The sequence below is a fragment of the Ursus americanus genome, chromosome 14 (genome assembly GCF_024610735.1).
Source record: "Ursus americanus isolate L20-20 chromosome 14, mUrsAme1.1.p, whole genome shotgun sequence".
In the NCBI taxonomy this organism is placed as follows: Eukaryota; Metazoa; Chordata; class Mammalia; order Carnivora; family Ursidae; genus Ursus; species Ursus americanus.
In genome coordinates, this window is record NC_142140.1 from 59126232 (window position 1) to 59153440 (window position 27209).

Here is a 27209-nt window from a genome sequence, read left to right on the forward strand (position 1 = left end):
GATTGGCTCAGTCAGTGGCGCATGTGACTCTTGATCTCAGGGTCATGAGTTCAAGCCCCACCTGGGGTGTAGAGATTACTTAAAAATAAAATCTAAAAATAAAATAAAATAAAATGATTAATTTTGTTAATGTGAATTTCCCCTAAATAAAGAAGAAAAAAGCCACTGAGTGGAATAAAACAGAGGGGAGAACCTGTCCAGGATGTCCTGTTGGAGACCCCTCCCACCTGCCGCTGCCTGCATGTCTTCTTTTCATCACTAAAGCCTTACCCCAGATGGCATTAAATGTAGTTTTCTGCACCCCCTTTAGAATTGAGGGCAGATTCATTCCTTCACGTCGATCCATTTTACAGATTCACGTTGTAGATTCTGAGTCCAGCTGGGTCCTGACCCTGAGATTCCTGGGTCGAGGCAGGTGGAATGCAGGCAGATGTGAATAAAATCCCTACACTGTTGAAGAATGGGAAGGTTTGTGAGGCTGCCATGGTGGGAAACCCCAGGGAGAGATGACACTGTCAAGGGGAGAAATCCACCTGCATCCTTCACTGCTTCCAACCCTCCGTGGCTCCCCATCGCCCTCCTGGTTTCAACAACAAGGATGCTCACACATTCATAGCCTCAAGCTGTCTCTTGCCTGGATTCCTGCTCAAGAAAGAGTCCCGTGCTGGGGCGCCTGGGTGGCTCAGTTGGTTAAATGTGTGCCTTTGGCTCAGGTCATGATCTCAGGGTCCTCAGATATAGCCCCGTGTCCACGATCAGCGGGGAGCCTGCTTCTCCCTCTCCCTCTGCCCCTCCCCCCACTCGTGCGCGTGAGCTCTCTCAAATAAATAAATAAAATCTTTAAAAAAAAATCAGAGAAAGAGTCCCACGCCTAGAAACCCCCCTGCAATATCGCATGCATCCTGTCATTGTTAACACCGCATTTCAAACCAGGGACTCTCAGGATTTCAAACCCTGAGCACATTCAAACTCAGGGTCACAGAGGGGTCTGTGCCCTCAGGACCCACTGGCTAGCCAGAAGACAGACTTGACAAAAAATTAGATTGTGTCCTCTGGAGAGTCATCTCTGACCCTCCCCATCCCACCTGCCTTCCATCACTGCACTTCTTAGTTAATTAACTTATAATTGTGGTAAAAATACATAACATAAAATGTTCCATTTTAATTTTTTTTATTTTTATTATTTTTTTAAGATTTTATTTATTTATTTAACACAGATAGAGACAGCCAGCGAGAGAGGGAACACAAGCAGGGGGAGTGGGAGAGGAAGAAGCAGGCTCATAGCGGAGGAGCCTGATGGCGGGGCTCGATCCCATAACGCTGGGAACACGCCCTGAGCCGAAGGCAGACGCTTAACCGCTGTGCCACCCAGGCGCCCCAAAATGTTCCATTTTTAACCATTTTTAGGTGCACTCTGTGGCATGAAGCACACAGTCCTGCAGCCACCCCCACCCTCGTCTCCAGAACGTTCCCTCTCCCCACACGGAGACTCTGTCCCCAGGAAGCACGGACTCCGCACCCACTGCCCCAGCCCTGGCTCCCACCAGCACCTCTCTGTCTGTGTGGACGGGATGCCTCTGGGGACCTCCCGGGAGTGGGGTCCTGTGGGATGTGTCCTTCTGGGTCTGGCTGCTGTCGCTGAGCCCGGTGTCCTCGGGGTCCGTCCACGTCGTGGCAGGTGTCAGGGTCCTTCCTCTCTTCTTCAGGCTGAATGATGACCTTCCCTTACGTGGCTCTACCACGTTCTGTGCATCCACTCCTCCGTTGACCGGTGTGGGTTGTTCCTACCCCCTGGCTGCTGTCAATCCTGCCGCTGTGAACAGGGCTGTGCAAGGCTCTCTTCAGGACCCTTTGCATTCTTGAGCATACCCACAAGTGGGACTGCTGGGTCGTCAGGTAGTCGAGCTTTGAGCTTTTTGAGAAACCGCCATACTGCTTTCCGGAGAGGCTGCACCATTTTATAATCCCACCAACATGCAGTGGGTCAGTCTTACATTTTTTTTTTTTTTAAGTAAACTCTGTATGTCCAAAGCTCGAACTCACGACCCCGGGATCAAGAGTCGCAGGCTCTACGACTGAGCCAGCCAGGCGCCCCATTCTCATAACTGTTCCTTAAGATGTTGGCCACCCCTCACCCCCCCTTGCCCCCCCTGTGTCTGGTCCCACGCAGCGTCTAGGGCAGGTCCTGGCAGACGGTGGGCACCCGGTGTTATGTGAACACACGAGCGACTGCCCTCAAGCACTCACTGATTGACAGCCAGGGCGGAGGAGAGTTTTAGGGGTGACTCGGCCGGGTTCTGAGGTACCAGGAAGACGCGCCCGCAAGACTCGCCTCGTCCAGCAGGGGGCACTTCAGGGCAACATGCTAATAAAACGGCAATTAAAAGCAAGTGAATGACAGCTGGGTCCTGAGGGATTCTTTTTTTTTTTCCCCTGATCAGGCGCGCGGTGGACAGCCCAGGCGCCGTCGGGGCCTCGGGCTGAAGATGGCTCCGCTGCCGCTTCGGAGGGCCGGGCGGCGGCACCGGCGAAGCTCCTGGAGGCAGCAGATCGGGCCACCCGCATCCTCCATCCCTCCTCCCGCGGCCGTCTGTCCCGGTCCATGCGTCCGCGACGCGCCTCGGTCCCTCGAGGTCAGGAGTTTCTGATCAGGCGCGCTGCGGGCAGCCGCTCCCGAGGTCCCTTGCGGCGGCGTCCCGGGGGCCTGCGGGGGCCTCGGAGCAAGATGGCGGCGGCGGGGTCCGTGAGGCGCGGGCGGCGGCGACCGCGGCGCCAGTGAGCGGCCCGGGGGCCCGGGCGGCTCCGGGCCGGGGTCCCGCTTCGGGACGGACCATGCTACGCTCCACCGGTTTCTTCCGGGCCATCGACTGCCCTTACTGGGCTGGGGCGCCCGGGGGGCCCTGCCGGCGGCCCTACTGCCACTTCCGGCACCGCGGGGCCCGGGGCCCCGGCGCGCTTGTGGGCGGCGGAGCGGCGCCCCCCACAGCAGGTAATGCCCGAGCGGGGCTCGGCTCCCCGGCCCAGGCCTAGACCCCACCGCCAGGATTTTCCCGGCGCCCGGTTCTCGGCCCAGCCCCCTCTCCACATGCTGGTGGGCGTCGTTTCCCCAGCCGGGATGGGGGCCACCCACCCCCGGGCCCGGTGCACTGCGCGGGATGTCGGTGAGCCTCCGTTTCCGGGAGCATACGATGTAAACAACCAGGGGGCATGCCCTCCTAGAGCTGTCGCGAGGGTGGAGTGAGCTAACGCAGGCCGAACGCTGAGCGCGGCTGACACCGGTCGGCAGGCCCTGGGCTTCTCTGCGTTTACTGGCGCCCGAGCTCCCCGGTGGGGTGAACCATTCCCCCGCTCCCCCAACCCCAGATGCTTGTGGCAGCTCTGGTCTGTGGCCGCGCTGCTTTCCCTCTCCGCGTCTCCAGGAGTGCAGTTAGGAGGGTCTTAGGAGCACCTACTGTGTGTCAGATGCGCCTGGACAGGGAGTAAGTCAAACCCAAGTGACTGGGACGGGAGGGGGAGTAGGCTTCCCGGGAATTACCTCCTTTCGGTTGCGCGGAGAATGTGGATGGACTGCACATCGTATCATCGTGCTGATTGTCCTTGTCATGGCAGATTTTGGTGAAAGCTGGGAGGAATCGGGCAGGCTTCTCGTAGGAGGTGTGGGATTTGAGTTGAGTCTTTAAGAAAGGAGGAAAGAAGGACATCACGGGTAAAGGTTCTGAGGGAGGATTAGGTGGTGTCATTCCTTCTGAAGGAAAGTCAAGCTCCCACCGGTGACCTCTGTCCTTCAGGACTGGCTCCCCCTTTCCATAAGACCCAGACTTTTTCCTTCGGTCTCAGTGTCAAATTTCCTCTATGTTTTTCCCTATTAAAAAATGATCGTTTCGGAACCTTCTTCAAAAGAGGAGCACGTTGGCTAGAGTTAAATAATACGTCTGTTTTTCCATTTTGTCAGGAAAAGAAAAGTAGAATTTTCCAATTTCTCACATAAGTTTGCTTAGCCCCTTGGCACCTGCAGCTGACCAGATGCAAGCATTCACTGTCTGGTTCTACACCTGTGGTGGGCACGGGGCGTTCGGAGCTGTGTGGGCTTCAGGTGTGGCTGCAGGGAAGCTGCTGTTGTGGGGAAAACACACGTGTGCCCACTGGTACCTTGGCATCAGGTCATGCTACTCCCAGGTCCAGTGGGGGCCAGGGAGGTGGGGGGGGCACATGGGAGCCGATGCCCAGCTCTTCTATTGAAGCACAGTGTTTTGACTGTGTTTATTTACCTCTTGGTATTGTGTGTAGTGCTTTGCAAAGAGCCCCCTGATTTCTGGGTTCCTCACGGTTAGTACGGAGAGGGCAGGACCACACCCTTATGCCACTGACATTGTGACTTGGCCCCAAGTCCACATGTTGCCTTCCAGCCTTCTGAACTCTGGGGTGTTGGTTTCTCTATTCATATGTTCTTCCCACCGTAAGTCACTTTTTACATTTCTTTCTGCCTCACAGATGGCCAGTTAGTTTCCCAAAGGATCGTTTTTGGGAACTGGTTTGGTGATGTAGTTCTGTCTGGCCTATTTGCTGTGGGAAAAAATGCAACTGCTTACCCCTCTCCCCAGTAGGTCTGTATTTTCGTTTTGCAGGAAAGGAAAGGAAGGGGAAGGGTCTGCTTTCTCATAGAACACTGCCTCCCCTGCAGAGGGGCGGGGTCAAAGCCCAGCTCCGCTTCTTTCTTGCTTTGAGCTTCTCTGACCCTTTGTTTCCTTCTCTGTGGCATGCTTATGGGGTTGCTGCCCTCTGAGGAGGCCAGGGGAGAGTGTGTGCCTCGTCCTTTCCCTGCCTGATTCAGCTTCCCCTGCTCCAGATTTTGACAAGCCCTGTTTCCTTTCAGCTGGAAGAGGCCGCAGCAGTCCAGATGTGCACGGCCCAAGCAGAGGTGTTCTGGCAAGGGTGGGCTGGGCCGGGTTTGCTTGGACTCATTTTTAAGCAACAAAGTTGCTAAGGTGCTGGGTGGGAGTCGCCTGCAGGTGGGCTCTGGGGGTCCCTGTGAGGCCCAGCACCTCTGGTCTTGGGCAAATGGGCACCAGGCGGCTGGGCCGGGGATCCTGTTCCTTACAGCCCTGCAGAGCCAGCCCCACCCCCACCGCACCCCGTGTGGACTTCAGGATTCCCACTTCCAAACTCGGGTGTGGTATTGCCCAGTGGTGGCAGCATACACTCGGGCAGGGTCTCTAGGACTCTCCCTAGTAGGGGTGATCGTCCCCATTTTACGATGAGCAAACTGAGGCCCAGAGATGGGGAGCCGCTCTCCTGTGTGTGCACGGCTGGTAAGCGGGGATGGGATTGAGTCTGGGCAGTCAGGCCCTTGCCACACTTACCATCTTCGTCCAGTGCCCGCTGCTCAGCACCTGTGTGTCCCCCACACACACTGGGGCACCCACTGTGTGTCAGGCTCAGCACTCTGCCCTGGGGCTGGCAGGGAACAGTGAGACCTGGGAAAGACAGAATTGCAGGACTTGAGTGCTGAGACCTGAGGACAGGCTGGAAGGCAGGAGTGCTCACGGCTGTGTGGCGGGGGCTAGCCCTCCCCTGGGCCTCGCATGAGACCCTTGAAGACCCTTGATGGTCTGGAGAGCAAGCCCTGCTCCTTGGGGAAGTCAGGCAGAGGAGGGGGTGGAGACCAGAGAAATAAGTGCATCCCTGAAGAGGGTGGGGTTTGTTTCCTCCCTGAGCTGACCCAGGGCGGGAGGGGCAAAGCCACAGTAACAGGCAGCCCCCTGGGGGATGGCGGCGCCGGGCAGGTCTGCCGGCCACGCTGCCCCTCAGCTGCTCCCTCGTCGGGCAGGGTGCCAGCTGGTTTCACGTGGGGGCCCACTTCCCACCATCACGTGATGGTATCTTCCGAGATGGAATGGAAGCGTGCTCTCCCACGTCCGGCACTTTCTCATCGCAAGTGAATGCTGGGGATATTTCTCTCCCCTGATACTGAGAAAGAGCGGATCCTGAGAGAAAACCTCAGCAGAGAGCAGCATTGCCTTTTGTGTCTGGAGGCCTAGCTAGGGTGTGCAAGGAGCCTGGAGTGCCTTTGCTAGCTGGGGGGCAGTGTGGCCTGGAGTCCGGCCCGCTGGGGCCTCCTGCTTAGTGTGGGGTGGGAGCTGTGAAGCTGGTTGGAAGAATAGTAGAAACTGGACTTGGGGGCCAGTCATGCTCTGGGTGGAGAGCATCCTGGGCGCTGTAAGGCACTGAGCGGCATCCCTGGCCTTCACCTCCTCCGTGCCAGGAGCACCCCCAGTCGTGACACCCCCTACCCCGGTTGTGACAACAATAGATGTCCCTAGGCATCGCCCAGTGTCTCTTGGTCATAGGGTGTTTTTTGCAGAGGCCACTTTACTTTCTCTTGAAGCGGCACCCCCTGCCCCTCCCAGGATGCCGCAGCCCCAGGGACCCAGGCCTGCAGCCTCCCAGAGGAGACACCTTCAGCACTGTTGCTGGTGGTCTTACTGTCTTGTAGCTCTGGGTTTTCTGTGAGGGTGGGACTGGAGGCGAGGTGCCGGGGTTCTCAAAGCCCTGAATTTGCCGCTCACACCAGGCCGCGTCACTGTCGTGATTTCGGACAGAGTCCCATCTGGTGAAGCCCACACATTGCTTCTGTTCAAAGCACTTTTCTTCATGACTCGGAGTAGCATTCATTTTAAAAACACTGGACAATACTGAAGAGTCAGAAGAAACACGTTTTATAAGTTGCCCCGAGTCCCGCCTCTGCCAGCGTGCTGGGCTCCCTCCGGCCTTCCACAGAAGAGGCTTTGTGGCTGTCGTGTGTCGTCGCCATCGTGCTGCACTGATTAAGTGGATTCTGTTTCTGAGGCGAGAGGCCATCCTGGGACTGTGCCTCCAGCTTCCCACACCTGGCAGCCCCTCCAGATGGCCCAAGACCCTTAAAAAAAAACTTCCTTCTTGCCCTGATCTAGGCTTGAGCCACACACGTATGGCTGGTTTTGGTTTTGTATTTTAAAGTGTTTTTGCTCAGCGTTAGCAGAGCTGTGGGTCTCTCCCTGCGATCCTGCCCCCAGGGGACTCTGGGCGGTGTCTGGGGAAGCTTGTGGTTGTTAATTGAGGGGCGCTGCTGGTGCCGAGTGGGTGGGGGCCGGGGATGCCGCTCAGCCCCCCAGAGTGCGCAGAGTGCCCCTTCCCCTACACGTGCACATTTATCCAGCCTGCGGTGCCCAGTGAGACTGAGGAAACTCCTCACCCCCAGCGTCTGGGCAGGGTTGGCAGGGACAGCCAAGCCAGCTGAGGGGAGCTCAGGAGCCCTGTGCGTGGTGCTTGCGCACGTCCCCACCCCGGGTTCTCCAGGGGCTCCAGAGCAGAGGTGTGGGCACCATGGCTGGCTTTCAGCCCTCGCAGGGGGAGTGCAGCCCCCAAGGGAGGCATTCTGGCTTTGCTTTCTGTTGTGCAAAGAGCCTGTCCTGGGTGGGGGGTTCCTGGCCTCCAGCTGGTCAGCATTACCGCCTGTGCCTCAGCCCTTCTGTGAAACGGGTTGTGACCTGGGCCCTCCGTGGGCCGTGTCGTGGGAACCTTCTTCCTTGCCTCGTCGCCCCCTCCCGCCCCCTCTGCACTCGGCCGGCTTCACGGAGCCACACGGGGCGTGCCGAGGTGATTGTGCGGGATCCTGCAGCTCCCCGCATGCCTGTGCGGCGGGGAGGCCGGCTGGTGTGATCTGATTCACAGCCGAGAGCCGGGTGCCAAGGAGGAAGTGCAGAGCAGCAGCAGGCGCTCGGGCCCCTGGAGCTGGGAGCCGTCTAGGTGGACTGCGGGGGTCTTGGGGGGTCTCCAGGCTGCCTGCTCTCCTCCTCTGTGATAAGCTGCATCTTCCAGGGTTTGTGCGTGGTTGGCCCGTGCCTTTTGAGGAGGCAGGCGTGCATGCTTGCCACGTGAGGGCCTTTGGTCTGGTGGCTTCCCCTAGCTACTGTTTTCTGGAAATGGCCCTGTGGAGGGCCTGGCCACAGCAGGCTGCGTGGGGGCAGTGAGAGTCGAGAAACACATCTGGGGGAACTGCCTTCCCGCTCACGGCTTTTGTTGGCTGGAGGAAAACAGGGTGGGAGCTGCTGGGGGGCCCAGAACCTGGGTGCTCTGAGGGTGGGGCTTGGCTGTTTCATAAGCCGTGGCCTTGGCCTGGACGTGTGTTGACACACAGGTACACCTGGGCTTCGGTGTCGTCTTGATTGTCTGAATTCGGTACGTAACTGTGAGCCGGTGCTCGGGCGGGGGGTGCTTCGGAAGCTGAGGATGAGTGTCCCCCAGCACAGATATGGGCTGGGGTCCAGGAGAGAGCGCAGTTGTCCCTGGGGGTTGCAGGGACATCAGGCAAGCGTCCCCGTGCAAGTAGTTCCTGAGCTGGGCTTCGAAGGATGAGTAGAAGTTTGCCTGGTGGCTGGAAGCGGCGGGGTGTGGGGGGATGGTAATTCATCCAGGATTGGGGCTGGGAGACGGCGCAGTGGAAGGCCTGGAAGGTTTTCCTGTTGTGTGGTTTGGAGGGACTGGGGGTTGGGGGGAGAAGGGAGGTTGTGCCCCAGCATCGCCGCCACCCCCAGCGGCTCCAGCAGGGGTCACTGTTGTCACACTGACTCGTGATGGTCCTTCTGGAGCGCTGCTGCGGTCTGGCCATGCCACCCCAGAGACACAGATGGAGGGCTGTGCTCAGAGCCGGTTGGCTTTCCTGTGTGGCTGCTGGGGGCTGTCTGTGCCGCAGGGACTGTCTCCTCTGGTCACCACAGGGGCCTGTGTCTGGGGGAGTGGGTGCACGCAGGCACCGGGGGCCCGTGGCCCTCGGTTAGTATTTCTTTCGTTCACTCACTCACTCCATGAACCATTGCAGACGTTTGTGCGGGCCAGCTCACCTGCGGCCCGGGGTGTGACGGGCAGCCAGGCGGTCAGCATGTTGCGCTGCCGGACAGCAGGGGACAGGAGGGGGCAAGGCCCGGGAGGTGACAGGGAGGGCGTGTCTGGGCGGCACTGGGACTGCATTCACTCCAGGCGCATCCTGGTCATGCTTGTCCCTGTGTGTCCTAGAGGCCAGATCCGTCCCCTCCCAGTTGATGGGCAAACATCACAGTTGTATGTCCTGAGAGATCTGTGTCCCCTTCTCCAGCAGAGTGGCCCTGAGGGCCCTCCAAGGGCAGAAGACAGGACCTGAGAGCCCTGGGGCCCCCCTCCCCATGCACCCATGCCCCAGCATTGTGCTGGGTACCTAGGGAAGAGCACAGGCCTGTCCCAGCAGCTTGGTCCCACTGGTTCTGCAGGGAGGATCTGGAAGGGCTGCCTGGAGGAGTCGCTGAGACAGAGGCCATCAGGCTCTGGGCAGGAAGCTGGTCCCAGATGTGAAGGAGGGGTGGGGGCTGGCCCACGTGGAAAGCCTTCCGTCGTCACTCCTCCCCACCACCTGCCTCTGGGGTCGAGTAATAAAAGCCAGTGATGCTCACGTGTGACCTTGGTGTGTGGGCTCTTTCTCGGGGGATGCAGCTGGCGCCCCGCTGTCTTGGCTCCACCGTCCAGGAATGGCCATGAGAGGTGTGGCTTTCCTTCTCCCCCTCCCTGCTGCTTCACCCTAAGGATGCTGCGGTGTTCCTAGGCCGCTGGCCGGCCAGAGGCCCTCCCAGGAGCCTCCGTTGTGGAGGAAGGTGACCCCGGGATACCCACTGGCCGCCGTGTTTGGGGACTTGGAAGTGTACCAGGGCCAGAGCGAGAGAGCTCTTAACATTTTCTGTATTGGGACCAGGAAAGTGGCTTGGTGCCCCCATGGGCTGGTGACAAGGGCAGTGGAGACTAGGCCCCCCTCCCGCTGCACCGCAGGAGGCCCACTGCAGCCTGGCCCCTCCACTGCTCTTCTCTGTGTTTCTGTGTGCTTTTTATGTTTTTATCCTGTTCTGGAGGCTTCCCTATAGTTTAGAAGTGTAGCTGAACTGTCACGGTTACGAGGACCAGCAGGCTCAGCGTTGGGCTGTGGCTGCCTCTAGGCCACTCTTGTCCAGGTCCTCTGGGATCACGCCTTAGGGAAGGGGCAGCCCAGTAGCTGTGTGGCCAGTGATTTCCAGAGAGAGCCCAGTGAGGTGGTGGTCTCAGGGCTGGCTGGGGCCCTCTTTCTTTCCCTTGGAACCCTTGCACTTTATTCTGGGGTGGGGGCTTTAGAGCTGAGGGGAGGCTGCCCCGGGCTCTGAGCATTGAGCGGTGTGTGGAGCCCTCCAGCATCATCAGTCTGCCCTGGAGGTGGAGGCGGACCCCGGCCCTGCTCCCCTCGGCCCAGCCTCCTCATCAGGCACATAGCAGGTGTCCCCTCCACATGCACTCTTGCGCACCTCCTCCTGTTGGCTGTCTTTCTTCTTTTCCTAGGTGTTTGGGGTGCCACAGGCAGTCCCGGGACTCTCCCCTCTGCTCCAGAACGAGTGAATGGCCAGGTACTTTGACCCTGGGCTTCAGGCTCCTGCCCTGTCCAGCGGGCACTTGGATGTCCAGGCGCGGGGCGTGACGGCATCCTACCCTGGGGGTAGGACGGTGCTCAGGAATGGAGACTCTGGGCCAAAGTGAGGGGTGGGTGCTCAGACCCTCTGAGCCCCAGTTGGCCTGCATTCCGGCCAAACCAGGGCTGGCAGGTAGCCGCTGTCCTTTCTACCACAGTGGTCTTACAGGTGTATCCCTCCTTTTCCTTGCAAGGCCTCTGCCCCCTACGCAGCTCCCTGCCTGGGTGGGTTTAGTCTCTCCAGTGACTAACCCTGGTGTCCTGCTTATCTCGAGTGCTGTAGGGACTGTCTCCTCCCTGTGTCCCCACTGCCCCCCATACAGGGTCAGCAGGCTCTGGCTGCCCCCGGGGTTGGAGGAGAGTTCCGCTGAGGTCTTATCAGAGCGTGAAGCCGGGTTGGGACCACTGTGTGCTTATCATCTTTGGACCTTGGGCAGCGTGGGAGGAGGGCTGGGGCAACAGCCAGCCCTTTGGAAGGCAGACAAGGTCGGTTGGCAGCACCAGGACTCCTTTCTGGACCTAGGCTTTAGGGTCAGCCCTCTCACCAGCTGGGTGAAACTTAGGGAGCAGCTCGGCTGGCCAAGACTCAGCCTCCTTATCTGTGGAATGGGCAGACTCGGGGCAGGACGATTGTGAGGGAGGCCTGAGCACCTCCTGAGGTTCATGGTGGGGCTTGTGCGCTCCCCCATTGGGGCCTCTGTGCTTGGCTGTCTTGTTAATTCCGCGTGCCTTTGCAGGAGGGTGCATCGTGTTTTCTGGAGCCGGGGTGCGGTGGGAGCAGGGGCGCAGAGGCACAGATGGGACCCAGGCTAGGGTGTTTCCCGGCAGAGGGGGGGTTGGGGGATCGGAGGCGGCTGCTCAGGGTGCTGCCCCGTCTGGGGCTCACTCAGCCCCAGCTCCATGTGGGTTTTTGCACTCAGGGACCTATGGCCCTGGACAGTGGGGGGTTGGCCTTGCCTTGTGGGGTTGGGGAAGCAGGCCTGTTGTCCCCCATGCTGGAAGCCTATCCCAGAAGCGGGTGGTCAGAGAAAGTGGCAGGACAGCAGCACTGGGAGGGCAGCTCTCTCCTTCAGCAGGGCAGGTCCCAGTGGGTGTGTGGCCTTGGCGGGCACAGAACCAGGGCTCCAGCGCCTGAGGGGAAGGCTGGGCCTAGCTGGGCTGTGGGTAGGGCATGGGTATGGGAAGGGGCATTTGGTGACTTTTTCCTTTTCCGAAAAACAGCCTAATTAATCTTGTTTACCAAATGCTTGCTTACCAGGTACAAATCCCCAAGGGAACTGCCCCTTGGCTTCCGTCCAAATGAATTTCCTGATAATTAGGTGCCTTCCAAGGCGCCCCATGTCCCTTCCCGAGCTCTCTATGTGCCACCCACCCAGAGCCTTCTGATGTGCTCCCACAGGTTAGTGGGCAATGCCCCTGGGGCACCCTGCAGCTTGTAGAACATTTTCTTGGGCAGCTTCTCCAGTTCTGACAGGCCCCCCAAGGTCCCATCCCTGCGAGGCAGGGTGGGGCCGGGGGCTAGGTGCCAGGAAGGTCCCCCTCCCAGAAGCCTCAGGTAACCTTGGCTGGGGCGCAGTGGGCCCGTCTGCAGGGACCGAACTCTGGGCCCGTTGTGCTCACTTTGAAGCCACAAGGTAGTAACAGAGCTCCCAGCAGCTGTGCTCGGAGCTTCTAGACCTGTTGGAGGCCTCAGGCTGCCGATGAAGTCTCATAGTACCAGTGGGGAGCCTGAGGCCCAGAGGGACGGGGCTTGGCCTCGACCTTCTTAGGCCCACTGAGGGCGGTTTCTTCTGCTCTGTGGTTGGGGAGGCAGCCTCCAGCCGGGACTGAAAATGCCCCACATTGGCAGGGCTTCGGGATGCTCCGATCAAGGGGCCAGGTGCTTGGACTGGGCTCAGCCAGGAGCTGCACCCCCTTCAGAGTCCGAGCTGCTAGGACCCCAAGTGCACTTGCGCCTTCGCATCTGAGAGGCCAGGAGGCTTGGAGGCTGGCGGGGGTGGAGCAGGTGGGGTTGCCCTTACAGTGCCGATACAGGCTCCAGGGTAGGACACAGGACAACCTCCCTCCTTGCGCCTCTGCCCTGGGTCCCCCCCACCTTCCTGAGTTAACAAGGCGGCCTTCAGGCCTTTGTAGGCCCTCCTCCCTCCCTCCCTTGAGGTCTCCACCTAAGCACAGATGCACTTGGGGGAAAACCCTTCTTTTCAAAATGTGAGGTGGCCTGAGGCCCGAACTGACCTCATTACTTTGAAACAGGGCTGAGGGGCTCCTGGCTGCTGTGCTATTTGGTTTTTTGTTTTTTGAAAGATTTTATTTGAGAGACGGAAACAGAGCCAGCGTGAGCAAGGGGAGGGGCAGACGCAGAGGAAGAAGCACACTCCTCGCTGAGCAGGGAGCCCGGCATGGGGCTCGATCCCAGGACCCTAAGATCATGACCTGAGCGGAAGGCAGCTGCTGGACCAACTGAGCCCCCCAGGTGCCCCCAGATGTGCGTATTGTTTGTAGCCCTTCTCCATGGTGAGGGGTAGGGAAAGAACCCCATCCATTCCCAGCCCCTGGGGAACGGGTATTCCCATGAGGTGCGCTGGGCTGGAGGCCCACTTGAGATCCACCAGTCCAGCCCCTCAGTGGACATGCCCCTGTGCCCCCCAGCTTGTGGCCGGTCTGGGCCTCTCTCTGCCAGCAGCCAGGACTTCTGACGGGGGAGGGCATTGGCTCCTCTCTGTTCACTCAGGTGGAGCTGGGCCAGAGCGAGTCTCCCATTGGTGTCTTCGGACTGATTGTGGGTCAGGGTGGGCTGGGAGGGTGGCGGTACATTCTGCTTCTGCCGTTGCCACCCCGTCTGGGAGTTTTCAGCTGTGAGGGGGGCACAAGCTGACCACTCCTCAGCACCCCAGCTCGGTGTTGGGTGTTCGACTTTGCCTCCCTGTCTCTGAACCACAGTCCTGGCGCGTCCTAGGTGGTTTGAAGCATCACTTCCTTTCTTCCAAATACAATCAAAACCTAGATTCCAGGTTAATGCCCGATGACGCACCTACAATGATCCCTTCCTGGCCGTGGGCCCCAGGCAGCTCCAGGCCCAGCCGCTGGCCCCTGCACAGCTCCCTGTCCTGAAGGCTCAGGTCAGGGCAGTTTCCTGTCTACTGTACTTTCTCGCTCAGTGATGTTGCTGGAGTGCCCTGGGGCCGCGGTAGCATATTCCCACGGACTGGGGGCCTCAAAACCACAGAGTCCTCATCTGGCGGCTCTGAAGGGCAGAGGTCCAGAACACCTGCCCTGGGCTGCCTCCAGGTGTGGGCAGGGCTGGCTCCTTCTGGAGGTTCCAGCGGAGAATCGGCTGTTACGCTGCCAGCCACAAGGCATGAGATCTAGCGAGGTTTTCTTTGGAGACCCTGTAGAATTAACCCTGATACGACTTTTTAAAAAATGTCATTTGAATACAGTTGACATACAGCGTTACGTTAGTTTTAGGCCTAGAGCTGTGATTCGTAATTAGTGATTTGAAAAGTTCATACATGGGTACCTGGGGGGCTCAGTCGGTGAAGTGTCTGCCTTCGGCTCAGGTCATGATCCTGGAGTGCTGGGATTGAGCCCCACATCAGGCTCCCGGCTCAAAGGGGAGTCTGCTTCTCCCTCTGCCCATCACCTCACTTGTGCCCTCACTGTCTCTCAGATACATAAATAAAATCTTTAAAAGAGAATAAAATTTCAGACAGGATTTCTAATGATGAACTCTTTCAATTCTGGAATATTTGTACATGGTGTATTTGAATATGGTATGTTATTCCTTTCTTAGAACATTGGGCTTCGTTTGCTCGCATATTTAGTTTCTGTCCTTCTGTCTGTACGGAGAGTCCCCTAGGAGTTTTGTGCAGTCAGTGGGGGCTTTGATTGTGCTGGGCTCGGAGCATAGGTCCCGGAACTCGGTACATAACCAGAATTATCTGTCTCACAGCTGCTGGTGGAGGTGGGGACTCTTCAGATTGATGGAAACATTAAAAGGTTGGGGCACCAGGCCGGCTCCGCCGGGAGGGCGTGTAACTCCTAATCTCGGGGTCCTGAGTTCAAGCTCCGTGTTGGGTGTAGAGGTTACTAAAAAAATAATAAACTTTAAAAAAACAACCTTAAGAGAACGTAAGCTTTTCTCTCCACCCCATTTGGTGTTTTCAGAATGCGATTTGAACATACAGTGGTTTTTTTCTTTTTTACACCGTGGGACTGTGGTATGGATCGCATTGTCTTACCTTTTCCCTTAAAAGCATCGTGGGGCTACCTAGTGGTGGGCGTCCGTGTTCTGGCAACTGCACAGCCCTGTGGACTTCACTGCAGGGAGCCCTACAGGTGACACCTCTAGGGTGGCCCTCTGCTTCCCCCTCCCCCAGGCCCTGACCCTGAATGAGCTCTGCACATTCCCGCCCCACCTGGGGCCGCGTCTCTGCGCTGCCTGGCTGGCAGGCCCCCCTTGCACACGCTCCCAGCTCCCCTCTTCAGGAAGTAGCCTGCTGTGGCTTCACTGTGGGCTGGGCCCAGGGGACTCCCTTTCTCGCCCCAGCTCCCAGATTTCACTTGTCCAATCGGTAAAGTCTCCACCCCCCTTGGCTGTGCCAGCTCCTCGACCTGTGCCTGGAGGTCTGTGGACCAGGTGACCGTGCCTCTGGGGCCCAGTTCTGCTTCCTCTGCCTGTCAGCCGATGCAGGATAGGGCCTGCATGGGGAGCGGGGGCTGGGGGCGGGGCACTCTGGAAACCTTGACCTGCTGGCAGAGCCTCCCTGGGGGTTTGCCGGAGGCTCAGCCCCCAGTTGGTTCTGGTTCTCTGCTGGTTCGACATTTTTCGCTGTTGGCCTCGGGGGTGAGGCCCAGATTGAGACAGTGGTCAGCATTGGCTCGTGTGGCTGCTGCGTTACCGGGCCCGCTCACCGCTCTTTTCTCCCACTTCCCATTTCAGGGCTCGGTTATGATCCGTACAACCCTGAGCTGCCCAAGCCCCCTGTGCAGAGGGAGAATGGAGCCCTGGGCAGAGGGGATGAGCCCCGCTCAGACATCCTGGAGCTGGAGCTGGTCAATCAGGCCATTGAGGCCGTGCGCTCGGAGGTGGAGCTCGAGCAGCGGCGGTACCAAGAGCTCCTGGAGACAGCCCGCGAGCACAGCTCCGCTGAGGCCCCCGCCGTGGCGCCCCGAGGCCCCACCGCTTGCCCTGCCGCTGGCCTGGACGAGGATGCCTTCCCACTGTCCTTCGATTACAACCCTGGTGGCCGCCCTGGCCTGTTAAGCCCTGATGCCAGCTACCAGCCCACCCCTCTGGCCGCCGCCGCCGAGGCAGGCAGTAAGTACTCGCTGGCCTCTCTGGATCGGGTGCAGGGCCATAGCGGAGGGGGTGGCAGCACCCTGGAGTACGTCCCCAAGGCTGTGAGCCAGCCCCAGCGATACGGCCGCCCCGTCCCCAGCAGCAAGTATGTGTTGGATGACTCCAAGCCGTCCACGGATCTGGAGTATGACCCGCTGTCCAACTTCTCCGCCCGGCTGCTCAGCAGGGCCAGCTCCAAGGACGACAGGGCCCCCAAGAGGCCCAGGGGCTCCCGGGGTAGCGAGCCTTACACGCCCGCCCTCAAGAAGCCCTGTGACCCCTTTGCCGGCTGTGACGCCAGGTTCTCTGACTCGGATGATGATGCCGCCGCGGTTCCGGCTGTCGCGCCCATCACCACAAGCCCCCCGAGAGCCCAGGTGGGCCCTGAGAGCAAGGCCCCTGGGCAGCCAGGCTCCAGGGAGGGCCAGGACGCTGAGGAGGGTGGCCTGCGGGAGACCAAGGAGATGGCGGTGCAGTACGATGTGGAGGACCTCGGGCAGCCGCCCAGGGGTCCCGGGGGGGCACCCGTGGCCAAGCCCAGCTCCCCATCCAGGGCCTCCCGGGAGCCCGGGGGCTCCAAGCAGGGAAGACCCAAGAAGAAGAAAAGTGGGGCGCTGCCTGCCCCCGGCCACAAGGATGGCATCCGGAAGAAGGACAGGGGCAAAGACGGAGAGCACGGGAGGCCAGCCGGGAAGCCCTGTGCAGACCAGAGGGGCCCGCAGGGCGGCAGCCCCCGGCATAGGGCCGAGCAACCAGAAGGGACCAAGAAAAAGCCATCTTCGGCCACCCCGGTGGCCAGCTCAGGGAAAAGCCGGCCCGACCGCGGGGGTGTCCACCAGCTGCCAAACAGGACTGGCGGGAAGACCACATCGGGGAAGCTGGCCGAGCGGAAGGCCCGCTCGCTGGACGAGGGTGCCCCCCGGGACGCCCTCAAGCTGCCGAAGCGGGCCCTGAGCCACGCAGACCTCTTCGGGGACGAGAGCGAGGATGAAGGCCCGGGGCCCGCGGCGCCCCCTTCTGCCCCGCCGCGCCTCAGCTCCACCTCGGACTCCGACTCCGACTCGGACAGCAGCCTGGGCTACTCAGCCGCTCAGGGGCCGCGCAAGCGCCTCAAGGCCCCCCCCCCCCGCCCGGCCCGCCCCCGCCTCCCCCTCCTCGTGCTCCTCCTCCTCAGCGTCTGGGGCGGGCGGGGGCGTGGACTACTCTGCTCTGGAGAAGGAGGTCGACTTTGACTCCGACCCCATGGAGGAGTGTCTGCGCATCTTCAACGAGTCCACCAGCGTCAAGACGGAGGACAGGGGCCGGCTGGCCCGGCAGGTGAGCCCCCTCCCCAGAGCCCCTGTGGCTGCTGCGGGGGTGCTCCCATCCTTCCTCGGTCAGGAACCCTTGGGGGCTGCCTGCTGCCCCCCCCCCCAAGCTCGCCTTGTCCACAAAGAGGCGGCTTGAGGGCGAGACCTGCCCGGCGGGTCCTGGGCCAAGTTGTGTGGTGCACCGCCACCTCTTCCCTCCCCTCCACCCCCCCAACCTGGGCCAGCCCCAACCTTTCTGGTTCCGCTGGCCAGCGTCCCCATGTCGGCCACCAGAGGGAGCCTGGTTTCCACAAAGCTCGGAAACCCCTAGCTTCTGGGGGCTTGCAAAGTCCCGCCTGGGCCACCCTGTCCTTTACTGCCCCACTCTGTTCACAGACCTTTGAGGTGGTGCCAGTCAGATTTCTCTGCCCCGTTCCTGTGTTTCTGAGCTGCCCCATGTGAGCGGGCAAGGGAGGGGAGCAGGAGGCAGTGACCTGGGTGCGAGACTGCTTTGGCCGAGGCCCGGGTCCCACCGGGGGCTGGGGTGTGTCTGCAGGAGATGTGCTGGGGGGCCTGTTTCCTCACCTGTGAGTGGGTGGGGGTTGGAGGTGAGGGCCCCACATCATATCTCAAGACCTGGGAGCCCCTCCTTTGAGGGCATCACTGCCTTCCCACCTCCCCCCGGCTTAGGTCTGGGGAGCCTGCTGCATTGGTGTGGGAGGTGAGGCCCGAGGGAGGAGCCTTGCTGAGGGATGGATGTGTGTTTTAGCCCCCCAAGGAAGAGAAGATTGAAGACAAGGGGCATTTGGGTCTAACCACTCTGTTCCCTGGGCAGAAGAGGAGAATTTCTCACCTTTCCAAGCAAGGCAAGGAGGTAAGAGTCTGCTTTGGGTCCTGAGTAGAGGCTGGTAGGAGAGAGATCGTCCCCTGCTGATGGCTGCCTGTGTCCTGGGACAGAAATGTGTGGACCCCACCTCTAGTCTTCAGACTGTGCTGCGTGCTGGGGGGAACAGGGCACTGCAGGGAGGGCGACGTGAGGGGCGGCTCCAGAGCGGCTGTCCTCCAGCGGGGTTACACAGCATGGCCCGGTGCTGGCTGGAAGGTGTGGCTGTGTGATCCTGGAGAGGTGGCCCGACTGTTCTGAGTTCCGGTTTCCACTCCGGAGACGGGAACAGTTGTTGGTGGCTGAGGCGAGCTGCATAGGGGAAGACTGGGGCAGAGGGTGGGGCTCCTGGCCAGCACCTGGGAACTCTGGTTGATTCAGTCACCAGACCCCTCCCCTGGTGAAGCTGGAGGCTGGAGAGAGTTGAATCCAGCAGGATTGGATTGGCGTGCTAATCCAATCAGGGGGCTGGGGATTCCCACCCACATAGTGGGTGTGCCCGTTATCAGGGCTGAAGGCACGGCCTGGGCATTCTGAAGGCAGAAGCCAAGAGAACAAGGCCGCGGAGGTGCACCGCTCCGGGACAGCAAGGCAACATGAGTTTGAGGCCTAATGTGCTGAGCCCCTTGGTTCCAGCCAGGGTATCCAAGACCGCAGAAGGCGGCCCTAGGGCAGCTGGCCGTGCCCAGGCCCTGGAGCCCCTGCCTTCCTGCCGGTGGCCGTACTGTCAGCTCTTTGCCCCACCTGGCCTGCTCTGGGTGCCCCCGACCTACAGCCACACCCTGGAATTTGTCATCTCCCAGGCAGAGCCCATGAGGAGAGGCCCAGCTCCCCCTGCCCGGCCTCCCACCGCCCAGGAGGTATGCTATCGGCGGGCCCAGCAGGCCCAGAGGGACTCCGCCACCTGGCTCCAGGCTACCCAGCAGCCGGCCGAGAAGCCCTCCTCCATCCATATCTCAGCCCCTGGCGAGAAGAGGAGGATCGCCCATGTCCCCAACCCCCGCCTGGCTGCCGGTAAGTCCTGGGGCACGGGCTCGGGAGTGATGGAGGGGCCCAAGGTCAGGCTCTGCTTCTGCCAGCGATGGTGGCCTGAAACAGGGGCCTCAGCGTGCTTGTCTGTGAGATGGGATAAAGGCCTCCGACTGTTAGCAGTCGGGCCTGGTGCAGTGTCCAGCGGCCCTGGGCCTTTCCTGGCTTTGGTGCTGGTAGTGGGCTGCTGGCTGTGGAGTTTGAGGGCTATATTTCTCCCATCGTTTGTCTCTCTAGCAGACCCAGAGCCTCCCTCTGAGGCCCTGACCCAGAGGTCTCGCTGTGACTCTCCTGTCCCTGCCTCTGGTCTTTGTGTCCTTGCCTCCCCCGGGCTCCTGGGGTATTGGAGGCGGGTGGCCGGGTGGGGGCCAGTCTCAGTGGGCACCGGGCCCTGGACAGCGATGCCAGGAGCAGGGAGCTGGCTGCAGGGTCGTGTGTGGGTGGCGCCCCAGGCTCCTGCCCAGGTGTGGCTGGAGGCTCTCAGCTGGTCTGGAGGGCTCAGAGGCTGTCTCCCACCCTCCTCCTGCTCTGAGGGGCACGTGCCCTGCCAGGGCAGCTGGCTCACGCCTCCGCGGGCTGACAGGCGGGACACTCATGGGTGTCTCAGGGTCAGCGGTGTCTGGCGCTGAGGAAGTGGGAGGGGGCTCAGGAGGGCTTGTTCAGATGTAGAGGCAGCTTCGCTAGGGGAGGCCCTTCCCAGGGTTCAAACACCCCCTAGAAGACCCGGGGCCTGAGGTGTGGCCCCACGGGCTAGTCCTACAAATGCAGGCGCCCGTAGCCGGCCCTGCTTTTCCCTGCTGCCAAGAACCTTTTTCAGGATAAGCTGTCTGCGTCGTCGGATCCTCCCCCACCCCGGCGCTCCCCAGTTAGAAGCCGATGGCGAGAGGTGTTGGCTGAGGGTTTTCAGCAGCGGCTAAGGGAGAGGACCCCGAACCGTGTGGGTCCTGGGACGCGGCTGTCTCACAAACCCACAGCTTCTGCCTGCGGCCGAGTCGCACTGTCATTCCTGGCACACGGTCCTCGCCATACACGCTGGGGTGGCGTCATCCCGCGGGGAGTCTGGCGTTTGTAGGCACTGTGGCCACCTCCCTGTGTGGCAGTGGGACCCACCTGAGGTGTCAGGAGTCCCGTCTGATGCTCCGTGCTGGCTTGCTTTTCCATGCGTGCCCCAGGTGCTGCGTGAGAAGTTTCTGTCTAAGTGGACCTAAGAGCTGTCTTTCCATTCCTCAGAAGTGCGTGTGTCCTGCCCCGTCTGCAGAAGCAGACCCTGGTGTAGGGTGGGCCACAGCCAGCTTGAGGGCCCTCTGCTCTCCTCATCTGCTCCCATTCTTTTGTCACGGCCAGACCCGGGAGCAGGGCTGGTCCGAGGCCCCGTGCATGCACGCACGCACCCACACCACCTCACCCAGCCCCCGCCGCCTGTCCGGAGCCCTCGGAAACGGCCCCCCAGACGGGTGCCCTCCTCCCTGGGGGGGGAGGGAGACTGTTTGGTTTGTGACCTCATCAAAGGGAGAGGCAGAACACACAGGCAGTGGCAGGCAGGCCAGCTGGTCACAATGACCGGGCTGGGGGCATCCTATGCCCTCTGGTCCTCAGCCCAGGAGCCAGGGCCTTTCCTCCCTCATACGTCAATGCCTCGGAGTCGGGGGCCGGAACATGTGGCAAAGGCTCCCCACGTGCCCTGCCACTCGCCGGACCACCCCGGCGGCGACGTTGCCTGAGCCGGCCTCCAAAGCCCCATTTGTGTTTCCCCCTTCTCGATGGACTTGCCCGAAAGCAGATAGAGCCTAATGTCATTCCGTAGCCCGTGCCCCACAGCCCGGCCCTTCCCCCTGTGCTCCGAGATGCACGTCCTGCTGACGCTGAACGACCGCGGCTGCTTGGTGCTCTGCAGCTCGGTGATGGGCGTGCTCTCCTCCTGCACTCACGGACCCTGTGCCCCGCCAGCCCCCACAGGTGCCAAGAGGGCCCTCGCCGCCAGCAGCAGCCAGCCTCCCAATGGCCCCGAGCCGGGCAGCCAGCCCCTGAAGGCGCGCACATTGTCGGGCATGGCGTCCAAGACCACCACCACCGTCACCCCCAAGCGCGTCGCCCACAGCCCATCTTTACAGGTGAGTACGCTTCTCCCCACAGGAGCCTCCCCCTGCCCGCTCCCTCTGCCCCCCCATCGCCTTGGGGCAGCTGCAGTTCAGAGAGACTGAGCAGGGGGCCCAGGGGCCGTGTGCCCCACCCCCGCCTGCCCTCAGTTTCCTCTCTCGTCCACACTGCTGGGGTGGTCTCTTGGCTCCAGTGAGCCAGCGGCGACCCTGCTGGTTACCAGAGTCCACTGCACTTGCGACTCCCTGTGGGTTCTGAGAATGCGTCGGAGGACTAGGCAGGGACATGCCGCCTCTGATGGGTCTGTGTCTTCCCTAGAGTTTAAAGAAGCCCATTATCCCAAAAGAGTTTGGGGGCAAAGTCCCCACGGTCATCCGCCAACGGTATCTGAACCTGTTCATTGAGGAGTGTCTCAAGTTCTGCTCTTCCAACCAGGAAGCCATAGAGAAGGTGCGTGACCCCGGCAGGTGGCCGCCAGCCAGCTGGGGGATAGCAGGCTGGTGCGTGTGCAGGCCTGGCCGGGTCCTAGGCTGAGGGGCTGCTCCCAGGCCCAGGGCCCCGGGGCTGAGCGGTGTGTGTGTCTCCTCAGGCGCTGAACGAGGAAAAGGTGGCCTACGACCGCAGCCCCAGCAAGAACGTCTACTTGAATGTCGCCGTGAACACCCTCAAAAAGCTGCGGGGCCTGGCCCCCGGCTCTTCGCCCGGCCTCAACAGTAAATCAGGCCTGGGGGGCGGGGGCCTGGGGCGCTCACGTCTGGAAGAGTCAGGTTTGCGCCTCTAGCGGAGGTCCCCAGGCTCCCCTGGCCTCCAGCTCTGCACCCAGCCTCAACAGTAAATTGGGCAGGGGGTGGGGGTGCAGCCAGGGCGCCCACCCCTAGGCTGTGGGAGCCAGAGACGTGGGACCCTGACAAAAGGCTGCAGGAAACGCTGCGGTGGGTGCCGGTTCCTGGTTGGCCCCACGCCCTCACCACCGCCTCTTCTCGCTATTAGCCACCCTCCTCAGCGAGCTGGCTCTCTTGAGCCGAGGGGCCCCCCGCTAATGGGGCGGCCTCTTCAAAGGCGAAGATCACACAGCCTGCTCTGTGCATTCAGCTCCGGGACGACGTTTCATTATTGCCTCTCGAAGGCACATTAAGCCGTCACTGCGCACACTTCCCTGCTCTCCTGCTCCTGCCTCCGCCCCCCACAGCTCCTCCTGGGCAGGGTCCACGGAGCCCCCGGAAGGCCCTTAAATCTTCCCCGTGCCCTGGGACCACCAGCAGCCAGTCCCAAAAGAGTTAAGGTGGGCGCAGCAGGGTGGCTGCCTCCAGGTCACAGGCGGTCAGGCCTCTCCTGACTGGGTAGTGAGGAGGCAGCCAGGGGACAGGCCACCACAGAAGGTGGGGGTGCACTCGGGAGCCTGAGCATAGTTTATTCTCCCCCCACCTCCAGAAACCAGCGGCCGGAGGGTTGTGTCCCATGAGATGGTGCTGGGGGGCAAGTTGGCCACCAAGACCAGCTTCTCGCTCAGCCGCCCGAGCAGCCCCCGGGTGGAGGATCTGAAAGGTGAGCCCAGTCCCTCCAGCAGTCCAGCCTGGCCACCTGGGGTCCACTGTGGCAGCGCTTCAGCCTCCCCCACCCCCCACCAGGCCTGCCCCCCTGCTCACCTGCCTGGCCCTCCGCGGCCTTGCTGTGGGCTGACCCCCTGTCCCGGGTGTCCCCAGGGGCCGCCCTGTATGGCCGCCTCAAGGAGTACCTGCTTACTGAGGACCAGCTCAAGGAGAACGGCTACCCCTTCCCGCACCCCGAGCGGCCGGGGGGCGCCGTCATCTTCACGGCTGAGGAGAAGAAGCCCAAGGACTGTGAGTGGGCTTGAGCACCCATGCTTGAGGCGGGCAGGGGCGGCTCACGGAGGGCTGTCTGCGTAGAGGGGGTGTGACGCTGAGCAAGGGACAGACGCAGGGGGCTCGGGGCCTCATGCCTCACCCCTGCCGCCCACCACTCCCTCCCCGCAGCGTCCTGCCGAATCTGCTGCCGGTGTGGCACCGAGTACCTCGTGTCCACGTCGGGCCGCTGCGTGCGCGAGGAGGAGTGCTACTACCACTGGGGGCGGCTCCGCCGGAACCGAGGTGAGCCCCCCCGCCCGGCGCCCCGAGAGAGGAGGTGGAAATGCTTGCCTCACGGGACCCGCCCCTCCTCTGTGGGAAACCTCTGTCCTGGCCCAGCAGGGGCCACCATTGTGCATGGGAGGCATGGGATGGGCCTCCGGGAGGCCCAGCCCTGACCGTCCCCTCCCTTCCAGTGGCCGGCGGCTGGGAGACTCAGTACACGTGCTGCTCGGCGGCCATCGGCTCCACCGGCTGTCAGGTCGCCAAGGTAGGTCTCGCGGGCCCTGCTCGGGGCTTCCCTGTCTGGGGAGCACCCCCGGCCTGGCTGGAAATGAGGGGCAGCTCGCGCTGGAGCCCCGACTCCCCCTTCCCTGTCCTTTCATCTGTGTGCCTCTGATGTGGCCTTGGGAAGTGGGGGGTGTCCCCCAGACACTGCCTGGCGCCAGCCTGGCCCTTCCCGCTCCGGCCCGAGCCCACCGGCCTCACCGGCCTTCCTCTCTGTGCCCGCAGCAACATGTGCAGGACGGCCGGAAGGAAAACCTCGAAGGCTTTGTAAGGACTTTTGATAAAGAACTTTCGGAAGATGCCCACCCGGGGATTTTTGCCCTCGACTGTGAAATGGTGAGTTGCGCGCCGCGTGTGCTCGGTGGCGGCCCTGCAGCTTGCAGCCGGCGTGGGTCTCAGGATAGAGCAGGTGAGGGGAAGAGCCGCGGCCAGCGGCGGGTGCCAGCCTCCCTCGTGGCTCAGGCTGTGTCTGGCCACCTTGCCGGCAGCTTCTGAGAGTGGGCTTTTCCCCCACCACCAAGTAGAAGCTTTGGCCTCGCCCCCCGGCCCCACCCCAGGCATGCTGAGCCACAGTCGTTTCCTCAGGACTGGCGTGCACACCGGGGGCTGCTGGGGCTTAGGGTACCCCGGGTTCATCACGCCTGCTCCGGCTCCCAGAGGAGCCCCGGGAGCCCCCCCAGGGCTCAGGGTGGGGCGGGCACGTTGTCACGTGAGCCCTCCCGGCTGCGCAGTCCTACACCACGTACGGCCTGGAGCTGACTCGAGTCACAGTGGTGGACACGGCCATGCAGGTGGTTTACGACACCTTCGTCAAGCCGGACAACGAGATCGTCGACTACAACACCAGGTGTGGCCCCAGTGCCCCACTCCCCACCCCCAGCTTTCAGCTCGGGAACCCCAGATCCCTCCCTAGCTACCCTCAGGCCCCCACTCTGCCCACCCCAGGTTTTCAGGGGTGACCGAGGCTGACCTCGCCGACACGAGCATCTCGCTCCGGGACGTCCAGGCCGTCCTGCTGAGTATGTTCAGCGCTGATACCGTCCTCATCGGACACAGCCTAGAAAGCGACCTGCTGGCCTTGAAGGTACTGCCCGCTCCCCCGGGCTCCACTTGTCCAAGGTCCTGGGCCCTGGGCCCTCAGTGGGGTGGGGGGTGGGGCAGGAGCTGGATGGTCTGACCCCGGGCACCTTCCTACCCTGGCCCTGGGGCCCTGGCCCTGTGGTCTCTGCCCAGCCGCCCGCCCACAGGTCATCCACAGAACCGTGGTGGACACGTCTGTGCTCTTCCCGCACCGCCTGGGCCTCCCCTACAAGCGCTCCCTGCGGAACCTCATGGCCGACTACCTCAGACAGATCATCCAGGACAATGGTGAGCTGGGGGGCGGCGGGGCGGCGGCGGCGGGGCGGCAGCGCCGGGCCTGGGGGTGAGCCCACCATGACGCACCCCCTGCCCTGCATCCCTGCCTTGCAGTGGACGGGCACAGCTCCAGCGAGGACGCCAGCGCCTGCATGCACCTGGTGATCTGGAAGATCCGAGAAGACGCCAAGACCAAGCGGTGACCGCTGCCGCCTGCCCGCCTTCCCCGCAGCCCCGGCCCGGCCTCTACCCCAGGCCTCTTCCAAAACAGTGCAATAAATCTCGAGAGCTAACCCTGTCCACGTCGCCAAGACATGGAAACAGAGAGCGGGACGAGCCGGCGGCACGAGAGCCCCACGCCGAGACCACCTGGAGCCCTGCCCCCCCCCACCCGGCCCCTTGCGCCGCCCCCGCCTCCTGTCCTCTGGAGACTGCTGCTGACTCCTGGAGGAGGCCGGGACAGACCCCACCCGGCCCGCCATTGTGGGCCCTGCTGCATCCCTAGCAGCCAGGCCTCCTGCCCCTCCTCCTGCCGGGCAGGCTTTTCGTGGGTGTGTTTGAGACAGGGGTTTTTTTATTTTGTATTGTTATTTTTATTATTTGTAATTTAAACCTGACAACTTGCACAGTTGTCTTTCCCACCCGGAGAAGCAAGATCCTGGTGCTGCCTTCCCTGTTGGGGGTGGGGCAGGGGGAGAGGTTGGAGGGCCAGGAGCTGACATGCTGGCCCCTTGGCAGCCACCAGGACCGAGAGTCCACCCTGGCCTGGGCCGGATGGGTGGGAACTGACCTCTCCAAACCCACCTGGACTCCGTGACCTCTGGGAACCAAGCCAGCCCCCCTGCCACCCCCCCAGGGCCTCGCCTTCTGGACCCCTCCAGGGCCCATCAGCCTCTGGACCCTGTCTTCCTGCCAGAGCCCCACTTTCCCCAGGGGCTGTCTGTAAAGGCCTGCAGCTCCTCCTAGGGCCCTGAGCCCTCCCCCCTACCCCCAACCCGAGGCAGGGACAGAATAAATGTTTGTATGGATTTTAGCTCGCGTGGCGTCTGGTGGTGTTCTTGGTGCCAGGTGAGCCCCATGGTCAGGACCTGCCCCTGACTGGGGAAGCAGGAGCACACCCTCGTTCATTTTCCAGAAAACCATCTCCAGGGCCTGAGCCATCCCCGGGCCTGCCACCCTGGCCTGGGGACACAGACCTAGAGCCCTGGGCGGCCTGACCCTCCAGGGGTGCGGTGATGGTGGAGGCGGTAACCAGGTCCTGTGAGTGGAGCTGGCTTTGCTGGCTGCCTTGCTTGCCTGTGGGGGGTGGGGGGCTGGGTGTGAGGAGACCCGGAGAGCCACTGTGCCTTGCATGTCTGAGAAGCTACCACGGAAAGGGAAGGGTGGCTGCACGCCTACTGTGTGCCTGTTTGCCACTCCCAGGACATGCTTGTGTGCACAACGCCCAGTGATGGAATTGGCGGCTTTGTGAATTTTCGTGCCTCTTGCGGGTGGAAGGGCTAGGGCTGTTCAGGTCTCCACCTTTAGTTCATTTAAAATGGAAAGTGAAGCCAGAAATAACCTCATGGAGGGGCAGGTGCTGGAGTGCCCTAGGTCTGGAGGCAGGGACACAAAGGTGCTGGAGGGAGAGCTGCCTGGAGGAGGCCTCCTGCTACTCTGTCAAGCTTCTGTTGAAGGCCAAGAGAGCAGGGTCCCAGGCTGAGGTCACAGCAGCCTCTACCCCCCCAACCCCCCCACCGAGGTGTCCTGGGCCATTGCTGCCAAGAACTGGTTGCCCTCTGGATCCTGGGGGCCCTCAGGGCAGTGTGTTCACCAAGTCGGGCCCCCGCCACGGTTGTGTCCCCCTGAGGTTGTTCTTGTGACCGTTTGACTTTCTCCCACTTCTTCTGTAAACAAGTAGTTGTTTCCTAAATAAATGGCACAGGCCTGTTTCTGCGTTTGTTTCTGTTTTTGTTTAGAGAGGGGGCAGAGAGGGAGAGAGAATCTCCAGCCTGCTCAATGCCCAGCATGGAGCCGGATGCAGGGCTCGGATCCCTCCACCCTGAGGTCAAGACCTGAGCTGAAATCAAGAGTTGGACCCTTCACCGACTGAGCCCCCCAGCCCCCCCCCCACCGTGTCTGTGCCTCTGGTGGTGTCTGCTTCCTCCCCAAAGCATAACGAGCCCCCCAGGGAGGCCAGGAGCAGGGGTGCAAGGTCTCAGCTGGCCAAAGATGCTGACTCTTGCAGGGAGGGAATGGGGACCGCAGACCCAGCAAGGTCTCTCAATACTATTTGAACAACTTGTGCAAGGTCCCCCACCACCACCCGGCGTCTTTCCCATTTACCATGGGGTAGGCACTGGGTGTT

The 27209-nt window shown here is 61.5% G+C and overlaps 1 protein-coding gene across 1 annotated transcript; it reads left to right on the forward strand.

Moving 5' to 3' along the window:
- Positions 1-2699: 2699 nt before the first annotated feature.
- REXO1 (RNA exonuclease 1 homolog) lies at positions 2700-26797 on the forward strand. Its single transcript, XM_045800138.2, is given in 17 exon segments — positions 2700-2989; positions 15438-16954; positions 16956-17153; positions 17895-17999; positions 18812-19022; positions 20985-21148; positions 21453-21584; positions 21724-21847; positions 22566-22679; positions 22838-22975; positions 23129-23242; positions 23416-23489; positions 23732-23842; positions 24238-24353; positions 24452-24590; positions 24754-24874; positions 24977-26797. Coding segments are annotated over 17 exon segments (3624 nt in total). The 5' UTR covers positions 2700-2832; the 3' UTR covers positions 25066-26797.
- The last annotated feature ends 412 nt before the right edge of the window (positions 26798-27209 follow it).